At 43.6% G+C, this 12448-nt stretch overlaps 1 protein-coding gene across 1 annotated transcript in view; it reads left to right on the top strand.

Moving 5' to 3' along the window:
- Window positions 1–12448, top strand: part of JAM2 (junctional adhesion molecule 2) — a 147434-nt gene that overhangs the window by 126346 nt on the left and 8640 nt on the right. Inside the window, exons 8-9 of the mRNA XM_069760877.1 lie at window positions 5090–5102; window positions 6969–7002. Coding sequence (XP_069616978.1) covers window positions 5090–5102; window positions 6969–7002 — 47 coding nt within the window. The remainder of the gene's footprint in view (window positions 1–5089; window positions 5103–6968; window positions 7003–12448) is intronic.

Genomic DNA, 12448 nt, shown 5'->3' with positions numbered 1-12448 from the left:
AGGAGATTTTGGAGCACTTCATGCTTCCATCGGCTGAAATGCTTTATGGAGATGAAGATTTCATTTTTCAGCACGACCTGGCACCTGCTCACAGTGCCAAAACCACTGGTAAATGGTTTACTGACCATGGTATTACTGTGCTCAATTGGCCTGCCAACTCTCCTGACCTGAACCCCATAGAGAATCTGTGGGATATTGTGAAGAGAAAGTTGAGAGACGCAAGACCCAACACTCTGGATGAGCTTAAGGCCGCTATTGAAGCATCCTGGGCCTCCATAACATCTCAGCAGTGTCACAGGCTGATTGCCTCCATGCCACGCCGCATTGAAGCCGTCATTTCTGCCAAAGGATTCCCGACCAAGTATTGAGTGCATAACTGAACATTATTATTTGATGGTTTTTTTGTTTGTTATTAAAAAACACTTTTATTTGATTGGATGGGTGAAATATGCTAATTTATTGAGACAGGTTTTTTGGGTTATCAGGAGTTGTATGCCAAAATCATCAGTATTAAAACAATAAAAGACCTGACAAATTTCAGTTGGTGGATAATGAATCTATAATATATGAAAGTTTAATTGTAATCATTACATTATGGTAAATAATGAAATTTAACACTATATGCTAATTTTTTGAGAAGGACCTGTACTTGTCTACAGAGAAAGAAATCCCGTAGATTTACTGCTCAGGATCCCTAACGCCCCATGGTCCGCCCATACGTCAAGCTATAAATATGAGGTCTGCTGACGTACCAAAGTGCAGCCAACACTATAAAATGATAGAAAATACTCTGAAAAGTTAAAAGGGTAACTCAACTTTTTAAAAACTTTTCATGTTACAGCCACAGGAGTTTTAATTGATGGTTTCTCAGCATGCGGATCCCTAATGAGCCGGGACACGCTCTATCCAACCTCAAAGCATCGGCAGGGCGCCACGAGGAGCCAGATTCCCACCAATCAGCACTTGTGGAATGTTTTTTTTAGGAGTTTTTACTCTTTATCCCAGCGAGCAGAATCCCCTCATAAGTAGTATTAGTGCCAGCAAAGTGCCCCATGTGAACAGAGCAAACAGGGAATATCAAGAGTTTCCCAAAGTTTTTACCCCTTAATGACGCGGCCTGAAAGAGTCTAATTACCGGATAATTTTTGTGGTTTTTGTTTTCTCCTTTCCACTCAGCAGAGAGAACTTTTTTGATTTCTCACTGATGTGGGTGTATGAGGCTTTGTTTTATATGGGGCAAACTTTTTTCTTTTTTTTTTCTTTTTTTTTTAGCCCTGTTTTGGGGAGCTTGTGCAATTTACATAGTTTTTTTTTTTTTTTTTTTACCTGTTGAATGAACTTCCCTCTTTATTTTTGCCTTGTCGATACCAGATATGAAGTTTTTTGTGTTATGCATGTTAAAATAAAATGTTCATGAAAAAATATATTTTTTTTTTGTTTTTGCAGTGGGGATTTTTTATACTTCTATCACTTTTTATATTTTTATTTGAACACTGAAAAAAAAAATACATAAAGGATCTCTAAGGAGCATCTTTTTTTTTTAATCCACTGGAGTCCGCTACAGTGACATTACTCATTGGCAGAGCTGATATGGGTCATATGCGATCATATGATCAGCCGGTTCCTATACTGCTGATGCTTCTGCATAGAGCTCATTGGAAGCTATGTAGCAAGAAAAAGAGGAGGCAGAAGTGGTAATAAATGTCTTACAGCTGGAGCCCTGACCTGCTCCTCCTACATTGCAAGAACAGAAGCTTTAATTAACCCTGTGCCATAAATTTACAAGTTGTCTCTTCAGAGAGGAAGAGGACTAGAACTCTAGTGCCACCTATAGGAAGTCGCAATCCTAAAAGTTAATATTGATTCTCTAACAAGCCTTGTCACATGGTTTACGATAAAAGCCAAAATCTCAATTTGCAAACACTGCACTGATGAGGGGCAATACCCCGTAACACAAAGTGTGAGATCTGGTTTGGCTGCGTGAGAGGCGTCTGACCGGGATCCAAGGGATAACGTTTTTCCCTGTGTTGAGTGACATGTCAAGCCTGACATGCCAAGGTGAGGAGACTTTTTTTAAGCCGCAATGCGAAAACCAGATCTCACACTTTGCACTGACGAGAGGCAGTACGCCGAAGCACAGTGCAAATTGAGATTTTGGTTTTGGCTTTTATTCTAAGTCATGTGACAAGGATCTTTAGACAGTCGATATTGACATGTAGGATTCCTACTTAATATAGGAGGCACTCGAGTTCTAGTCCGCGTCCTCTCTGAAGTGACCATTTGCATATTTCCCAGAGGAGTATTGCGGCTTAAGTCTCCTCACCTTAGCATGTCAGGCTTCACATGTCACTCTCCATGAGGAGAAACGTTACCCGCTAAATTTACAAGAGGGTGGGGTGAAAACCCAGGACCAAGCACCACCATACATTCAGGACGCTTGGTTGTTATCAGGTTTATCAGTGCCAGAATTGTGTATCCTGATACTTATCAGTTCCAGTGGACCAAAGTGCCAGCAATGTGCCCCGAATAAACAGTAGAGTGCTCCCCATGATCATTAGGGCCATAAAAAAAAGGTGATTTCTTTGTTATCCTGGACAACGATGAACCTCATTGACAAGTTGACTAGTCCAGCGAGGCAATATAGAAATTTGTGATTAAGGTGCTGCTTTCCGTCAGGAGTCCCCTGCTGGAGACGACACAATGCCAGACAAAAATCCCGACTACTTCACGTCTTCCTGGGCAAAAAATGTAAAAATAAATAAAGAATTGTACTGTTTTTGTTCTTTTTAGAAAAATAATATACCATAATTGCCTTGACGTACAAAGCAAAAATAACAGAAGAGCGTTAAAATGAAAACCTGATATACTGTCCATATAACAACACATACAGTGGGGAAAATAAGTATTTAATACTCTGCCGATTTTGCAAGTTTTCCCGCCTACAAAGAATGGAGAGGAATGTAATTTTTATTGTTTTAATATTTTAATGTTATTGTAGGTACACTTCACCTGTGAGAGACAGAATCTAACAATAAAAACCAGAAAATCACATTGTACGATTTTTAAAATAATGAAATTGCATTCTATTGCATGAAATAAGTATTTGAGCACCTACCCACCAACAAGAATTCTGGCTCTCTCAGACCTGTTAGTTTTTCTTTAAGAAGCCTCCTACTCTGCACTCATTACCTGTATTAATTGCACCTGTTTGAACTCGTTACCTGTGTAAAAGACACCTGTCCACACACTCAATCACACTCCAACCTCTCCACCATGGCCAAGACCAAAGAGCTGTCTAAGGACACCAAGGACAGAATTGTAGACCTGCAGAAGGCTGGGATTCACTACAGGACACTAGGCAAGCAGCTTGGGGAGAAGTCAGCCAATGTTGGCACAATTATTAGAAAATGGAAGAATCACAAGGTGAGTGTTAATTTTCCTTGGTCTGGGGCTCAATGCAGGATTTCGCCTCGTGGGGTAAGTATGATTCTGAGAGGTCAGGAATCAGCCCAGAACTACATGGGAAGACCTGGTCAATGACCTGAAGAGAGCTGGGACCACAGTTTCAAACATTACTGTTAGTAACACTCTATGCTGTCATGGATTAATATCCTGCTGAGCACGCAAGGTCCCTCTGCTTACGCCAGCACATGTCCAGGCTTGTTTGAATTTGTCAATGACCATCTGGATGATCCAGAGGAGGCCTGGGCGAAGGTCATGTGGTCAGATGAGACCAAAATAGAACTTTTTGGTATCAACTCCACTCGCCGTGTTTGAAGGAAGAAGGAGGATGAATACAACCCCAAGAACACTTTCCCAACCGTGAAGCATGGTGGGAGAAACATCAAACTTTGGGGGTGCTTTTTTGCAAAGGGAACAGGACGACTGCACCATATTGAAGGGAGGATGGATGGCGTCATGTATTGTGAGATATTGGCCAACAACCTCCTTCCCTCAGTAAGAGCATTGAAGATGGGTTATGGCTGGGTCTTCCAGCATGACAATGTCCCAAAACTCACAGCCAGGGCAACTAAGGAGTGGCTCAGAAAGAAGCATTTCAGGGTCCTGGAGTGGCCTAGCCAGTCTCCAGACCTAAACCCAATATAAAATCTTTGGAGGGGGCTGAAACTCAATGTTGCCCAGCAACAGCCCAGAAACCTGAAAGATCTGGAGAAGATCTGTATGGAGGAGTGGGCCAAAATCCCTGCTGCAGTGTGTGCAAACTGGGTCAAGAACTACAGGAAATGTCTGACCTCTGTAATTAAAAACAATGCTTTCTGTACAAAATATTACGTTCTTTTTTTCTATTGTATCAAATACTTATTTCATGCAATAAAGTGCAAATTAATTACGGTAAGTAAAAAAAAAAAACAGAAACTCACATTATATGATTTTTAAGATTCTGACTCTCACAGGTGAATTGTACCTACGATAAAAATTACAGATCTCTCCATTCTTTGTAGGTGGGAAAAATCAGCAATGTATCAAATACTTATTTTCCCCATTGTATAATGCCAAAGAGAACTCTCAAATGTCGAAATAACAGTGCCGTATAATACTTCCATACAGTGTTAAAATAAAATCACAATACTACACCCCACACACATAGTTCTGAATAGGACCACCACCGAGTGCCCAAAAATGAAACTCAGTGTCCAAAACCAGAGTGTGCATAAAATAATACCTCTGTATATTGTGCATAAATGACACCATTCAGTGTTCAAATAATACAATAGCACCACCATAGATTGCCCTAAAATTAACTTCTAAAGTGTCCACAATACCCACAGTTACACCATAAAGTGCAAAAAGATAATACCTACACAGTGCACATAAATGACACCATACAAAGCTGAAATAATACATTAAAGTATTAAAGAATCGATCATCTTTGCTCACTTCATGGCTCCATTCCGCCTCTTTTTTACCTGTAGAGTTGTCACATTTTATAATCAGATTCTTATATACCGGTATTATGTTTTTTTTCAGTATTTGTGTAATGTTTCACTATTTATACTTTATCAATAATGCTGTTTTATAGGTTGTGGCATCTGTCCCCTGTAACTTTTTTTTCTTTGTCCCCTTACAGGTGGAAAATCTAAGTATGTATTCTTTTTTTATTTCCGTTATTGATTGGGTTGTAATTAGGAAATACTCCTCCATATAAAAGGTGTACCCCAGTCACTATATGTGCATGGTCCAAGGCTATGTATACAGTATAAACGATATGTGGAAATAAAAGGATACTAGACGTATGGAGGAACATGGATGTGGCTACTTCATTCCTCTGTGTTATGAGCGGGAAGATGGGGATGAACGACAGAAGCTTGTGTGCTCTAAGTACAATGAACAGTGGTTATAAAGTGCATTATGTAGATTAACGAAGGGTTGGATGAAAGGAAGGGAGTAACAAAAGACTGCAGGGTCAGACTACACACAAGGTTTGTTTGTAGTCTGTATCCATGGAAACAGACCTTTTTCTATGAGCTGCAGACAAACAATGGTTTATTTGTAACCACTGCCCCCTCTTGGAAGAGTTGGCAAATGTCTTCCAGGTGTTCAAAGGAAGCCGCTCACCTTGACACCTACTTTGTTGGGACACCAACAGGAACAAGGCATAGCAAATTGGGACGTGGATGGCGAGTGTGATTGAAAAATGACTATTTGCAGAGGAATTAATAAAATGATTGCAGTGGTGGTCACATATATTTTAAAGGGAACCTGTCACTTTGTACCTGCAATCTGATATGTGGACAGCACAGTAAAGAGATGAAACTGAACAGAATGACATACAGGTTTGTTGGAAAACATTCAGTATTATCACTTCAGAAATCTCTTATGTTTATATGCACCGGAGTCCAGTGGGCGGTCAAACTCACTGACTGTATGGACAGGAGTCCAGTGGGCGGTCTTACTCAGTGAATGAATGCATAGGAGTCCAGTGGGCAGTCCTACTCAGTGACTGTATGCACAGGAGCCCAGTGGGCAGTCCTACTCAGTGATTGTATGCATAGGAGTCCAGTAGGTGGTCCTACTCAGTGATTGTATGCATAGGAGTCCAGTGGGCAGTCCTACTCAGTGACTGTATGCATAGGAGTCGAATGGGTGGTCCTACTCATTGACTGTATGCACAGGAGCCCAGTGGGCAGTCCTACTCAGTGATTGTATGCATAGGAGTCCAGTAGGTGGTCCTACTTAGTGATTGTATGCATAGGAGTACAGTGGGTAGTCCTACTCAGTGACTGTATGCATAGGAGTCCAGTGGGCAGTCCTACTCGGTGATTGTATGCATAGGAGTCCAGTGGGTGGTCCTACTAAGTCACTGTATGCATGGGAGTCCAGTGGGTGGTCCTACTTCATGACTATGTGTAGGAGTCCAGTGGGCAGTCCTACTCAGTGATTGTATGCATAGGAGTCCAGTGGGTGTTCCTACTAAGTGATTGTATGCATAAGAGTCGAATGGGTGGTCTTACGCAGTGACTGTATTTACAGGAGTCCAGTGGGTGGTCCTACTCTGACTGTATGCACAGGAGTCCAGTGGTCGGTCCTACTCGGTGACTATGCATAGGAGTCAAGAGGGCGGTCCTACTCAGTGACTGACAGCTATCTCCCAACAGTTATATGGGGAATACTGTCAATCACTGAGTAGAAACTCCCACTGGACACATACATACAGTACATACAAAAAAGGGGGGAATTTATACTGAAAGATCACATACCATTTTCAACATGACAGGTTCCACATAAGGAGGGCTTGGATCAGGTGCCGAGTTGGGGTGGTCTTCAGTGTATACATATCAATAACCATAAGATTGCAATTAAGCGTCTCTGGTGAGAGGCAAAAGACGGGGAAATTCTAGTTGCTGAATACTTTCATATAGTAACAGTAGAATGGTATTTTCTAGCCATTGTACAAACTGGATGTTTAGGGTCTAGTATTTACCGTAATTTTCTCTTTTGTCTTGCAGGAAGGAACACAATTCAGCATCACAGGCAGAAAGTGTAAGTATTCTATAACTTATCTAGGTGAAGGACTGGTGGTCGTATTCTATAACTTATCTAGGTGAAGGACTGGTGGTCGTATTCTATAGCTTATCTAGGTGACGGACTGGTGGGCGTATTCTATAGCTTATCTAGGTGAAGGACTGGTAGTCGTATTCTATAACTTATCTAGGTTACGGACTGGTGGGCGTACTCTATAGCTTATCTAGGTGAAGGACTGGTGGGCGTATTTTATAGCTTATCTAGGTGAAGGACTGGTGGGCGTATTCTATAGCTTATCTATGTGAAGGACTGGTGGGCGAATTCTATAACTTATCTAGGTTACGGACTGGTGGGCGTATTCTATAGCTTATCTAGGTGAAGGACTGGTGGGCGTATTCTAAAGCTTATCTATGTGAAGGACTGGTGGGCGTATTCTATAATTTATCTAGGTGAAGGACTGGTGGGCGTATTCTATAACTTATCTAGGTGAAGGACTAGTGGGTGAATTCTATAGCTTATCTAGGTGAAGGACTGGTAGTCGTATTCTATAACTTATCTAGGTGAAGGACTGGTGGTCGTATTCTATAACTTATCTAGGTGAAGGACTGGTGGGCGTATTCTATAGCTTATCTAGGTGAAGGACTGGAGGGCGTATTCTATAGCTTATCTAGGTGAAGGACTGGAGGGCGTATTCTATAGCTTATCTAGGTGAAGGACTGGTGGGCATATTCTATAGCTTATCTAGGTGAAGGACTGGAGGGCGTATTCTATAGCTTATCTAGGTGATGGACTGGTGGGCGTATTCTATAGCTTATCTAGGTCACGGACTGGTGGGCGTATTCTATAGCTTATTACGGTGACGGACTGGTGGGCGTATTCTATAGCTTATCTAGGTGACGGACTGGTGGGCGTATTCTATAGCTTATCTAGGTGAAGGACTGGAGGGCGTATTCTATAGCTTATCTCGGTGAAGGACTGGTGGGCGTATTCTATAGCTTATCTAGGTGAAGGACTGGAGGGCGTATTCTATAGCTTATCTAGGTGAAGGACTGGTGGGTGTATTCTATAGCTTATCTAGGTGAAGGACTGGTGGCCGTATTCTATAACTTATCTAGGTGAAGGACTGGTGGGTGCATTCTATAGCTTATCTAGGTGAAGGACTGGTGGGTGCATTCTATAGCTTATCTAGGTGACAGACTGGTGGGCATATTCTATAGCTTATCTGTTGTGAATTCCGCTCTTGGGCTCCTGTTATGAACAGGTAATTCAGAACCACAATGGACCTTGAAGTTCAGAGCACACAAGGTGACCTGACATTTACCAAAAACATAGGACGAACTCTGAGACGTGGAAACTCTGCTGACCGCAATCCCTAATCCTAACACACCACACTAGAGGTAGCCGTGGATTGCGCCTAACGCTCCCTATGCAACTCGGCACAGCCTGAGAAACTAACTAGCCCTGAAGATAGAAAAATAAGCCTACCTTGCCTCAGAGAAATTCCCCAAAGGAAAAGGCAGCCCCCCACATATAATGACTGTGAGTAAAGATGAAATACAAACACAGAGATGAAATAGATTTAGCAAAGTGAGGCCCGACTTACTGAATAGACCGAGGATAGGAAAGATAGCTTTGCGGTCAACACAAAAACCTACAAACAACCACGCAGAGGGGCAAAAAGACCCTCCGCACCGACTAACGGTACGGAGGTGCTCCCTCTGCGTCTCAGAGCTTCCAGCAAGCAAGAAAAACCAATATAGCCAGCTGGACAGAAAATATAGCAAACAAAAATAACACAAGCAGAACTTAGCTTATGCAGAATAGAGAGACCACAGGAACGATCCAGGAGGAAGCAAGACCAATACTAGAACATTGACTGGAGGCCAGGATCAAAGCACCAGGTGGAGTTAAATAGAGCAGCACCTAACGACTTAACCTCATCACCTGAGGAAGGAAACTCAGAAGCCGCAGTACCACTCTCATGCACCAAAGGAAGCTTATAGACAGAACCAGCCGCAGTACCACTCACGACCACAGAAAGGAGCTTGGCCACAGAATTCACAACAGTACTCCCCCCCCCTTGAGGAGGGGTCACCGAACCCTCACCAGAGCCCCCAGGCCGACCAGGATGAGCCACATGAAAGGCACGAACCAGATCGGCAGCATGGACATCAGAGGCAAAGACCCAGGAATTATCTTCCTGACCATAACCTTTCCACATAACCAGATACTGGAGTTTCCGTCTCGAAACACGAGAATCCAAAATCTTCTCCACAATATACTCCAATTCCCCTTCAACCAAAACCGGAGCAGGAGGATCAATAGATGGAACCACAGGTGCCACGTATCTCCGCAACAACGACCTATGGAACACGTTATGGATGGAAAAAGAAGCCGGAAGAGTCAAACAAAAAGACACAGGATTAAGAACCTCAGAAATCCTATATGGACCAATGAAACGAGGCTTAAATTTAGGAGAGGAAACCTTCATAGGAATATAACGAGATGACAACCAAACCAAATCCCCAACACGAAGTCGGGGACCCACACAGCGCCTGCGGTTAGCGAAACGTTGAGCCTTCTCCTGGGACAAAGTCAGATTGTCCACTACATGAGTCCAAATCTGCTGCAACCTATCCACCACAGTATCCACACCAGGACAGTCCGAAGACTCAACCTGCCCTGAAGAGAAACGAGGGTGGAACCCAGAATTGCAGAAAAACGGCGAAACCAAAGTAGCCGAGCTGGCCCGATTATTAAGGGCGAACTCGGCCAAAGGCAAAAAGGACACCCAATCATCCTGATCAGCAGAAACAAAACATCTCAGATATGTTTCCAAGGTCTGATTGGTTTGTTCAGTCTGGTCATTTGTCTGAGGATGGAAAGCCGAGGAAAAAGACAAATCAATGCCCATCCTAGCACAAAAGGCTCGCCAAAACCTCGAAACAAACTGGGAACCTCTGTCAGAAACGATGTTCTCTGGAATGCCATGTAAACGAACCACATGCTGAAAAAACAATGGCACCAAATCAGAGGAGGAAGGCAATTTAGACAAGGGCACCAAATGGACCATCTTAGAGAAGCGATCACAAACCACCCAAATGACCGACATTCTTTGAGAGACGGGGAGATCCGAAATAAAATCCATAGAGATATGCGTCCAAGGCCTCTTCGGGACCGGCAAGGGCAAAAGCAACCCACTGGCACGAGAACAGCAGGGCTTAGCCCGAGCACAAATCCCACAGGACTGCACAAAAGAACGCACATCCCGCGACAGAGACGGCCACCAAAAGGATCTAGCCACCAAATCTCTGGTACCAAAGATTCCAGGATGACCAGCCAACACCGAACAATGAACCTCAGAGATAACTTTATTCGTCCACCTATCAGGGACAAACAGTTTCTCCGCTGGGCAACGGTCAGGTCTATTAGCCTGAAATTTTTGCAGCACCCGCCGCAAATCAGGGGAGATGGCAGACAAAATTACCCCCTCTTTGAGAATACCCGCCGGCTCAGACAAACCCGGAGAATCGGGCACAAAACTCCTAGACAGGGCATCCGCCTTCACATTTTTAGAGCCCGGAAGGTACGAAACCACAAAATCAAAACGGGAGAAAAACAGCGACCAACGAGCCTGTCTAGGATTCAACCGTTTGGCAGACTCGAGATAAGTCAAGTTCTTGTGATCAGTCAAGACCACCACGCGATGCTTAGCTCCTTCAAGCCAATGACGCCACTCCTCGAATGCCCACTTCATGGCTAGCAACTCTCAATTGCCAACATCATAATTTCGCTCAGCAGGCGAAAATTTCCTGGAAAAGAAGGCGCATGGTTTCATCACCGAGCAATCAGAACTTCTCTGCGACAAAACAGCCCCTGCTCCAATTTCGGAAGCATCAACCTCAACCTGGAACGGAAGCGAAACATCTGGTTGGCACAACACAGGGGCAGAAGAAAAACGACGCTTCAACTCCTGAAAAGCTTCCACAGCAGCAGAAGACCAATTGACCACATCAGCACCCTTCTTGGTTAAATCAGTCAACGGTTTAGCAATGCTAGAAAAATTAGCGATGAAGCGACGATAAAAATTAGCAAAGCCCAGGAACTTCTGCAGACTCTTCAGAGATGTTGGCTGAGTCCAATCATAAATGGCCTGAACTTTAACAGGGTCCATCTCGATAGTAGAATGAGAAAAAATGAACCCCAAAAATGAAATCTTCTGAACCCCAAAGAGACACTTTGACCCCTTCACAAACAAAGAATTAGCACGCAGGACCTGGAACACCATTCTGACCTGCTTCACATGAGACTCCCAATCATCCGAGAAGACCAAAATATCATCCAAGTATACAATCAGGAATTTATCCAGGTACTCTCGGAAGATGTCATGCATAAAGGACTGAAACACTGATGGAGCATTAGAAAGTCCGAATGGCATAACTAGGTACTCAAAATGGCCTTCGGGCATATTAAATGCTGTTTTCCATTCATCGCCCCGTTTGATACGCACAAGATTATACGCACCACGAAGATCTATCTTGGTGAACCAACTAGCCCCCTTAATCCGAGCAAACAAATCAGACAGCAGCGGCAAGGGGTACTGAAATTTGACCGTAATTTTATTTAGAAGGCGGTAATCAATACAAGGTGTCAGCGAACCATCCTTCTTGGCCACAAAAAAGAAACCCGCTCCCAATGGCGACGCTGACGGGCGAATATGACCCTTCTCCAAAGACTCCTTCACGTAACTCCGCATAGCGGCGTGCTCAGGTACAGATAAATTAAACAGTCGACTCTTAGGAAACTTACTACCAGGAATCAAATCGATAGCACAATCACAATCCCTATGCGGAGGTAGGGCATTGGACTTGGGCTCATCGAATACATCCCGGTAATCAGACAAGAACTCTGGGACCTCAGAAGGGGTGGATGATGAGATAGACAGAAATGGAACATCACCATGTACCCCCTGACAACCCCAGCTGGATACAGACATTGATTTCCAATCTAATACTGAGTTATGGACTTGTAGCCATGGCAACCCCAACACGACCACATCATGCAGATTATGCAACACCAGAAAGCGAATATCCTCCTGGTGCGCAGGAGCCATGCACATGGTCAGCTGGGTCCAATACTGAGGCTTATTCTTGGCCAAAGGCGTAGCATCAATTCCTCTCAATGGAATAGGACACTGCAAGGGCTCCAAGAAAAACCCACAACGCCTAGCATACTCCAAGTCCATCAAATTCAGGGCAGCGCCTGAATCCACAAATGCCATGACAGAATAGGAAGACAAAGAGCAGATCAAAGTAACGGACAAAAGAAATTTCGACTGTACCGTACCAATGGTGGCAGACCTAGCGAACCGCTTAGTGCGCTTAGGACAATCGGAGATAGCATGAGTGGAATCACCACAGTAGAAACACAGCCCATTCTGACGTCTGTGTTCTTGCCTTTCAGC

Source organism: Ranitomeya imitator, chromosome 3 (assembly GCF_032444005.1).
Source record: "Ranitomeya imitator isolate aRanImi1 chromosome 3, aRanImi1.pri, whole genome shotgun sequence".
Taxonomy (NCBI): domain Eukaryota; kingdom Metazoa; phylum Chordata; class Amphibia; order Anura; family Dendrobatidae; genus Ranitomeya; species Ranitomeya imitator.
The sequence above is the reverse complement of the archived record's forward strand: the minus strand, read 5'-3'. Positions and strand labels throughout refer to the sequence as shown.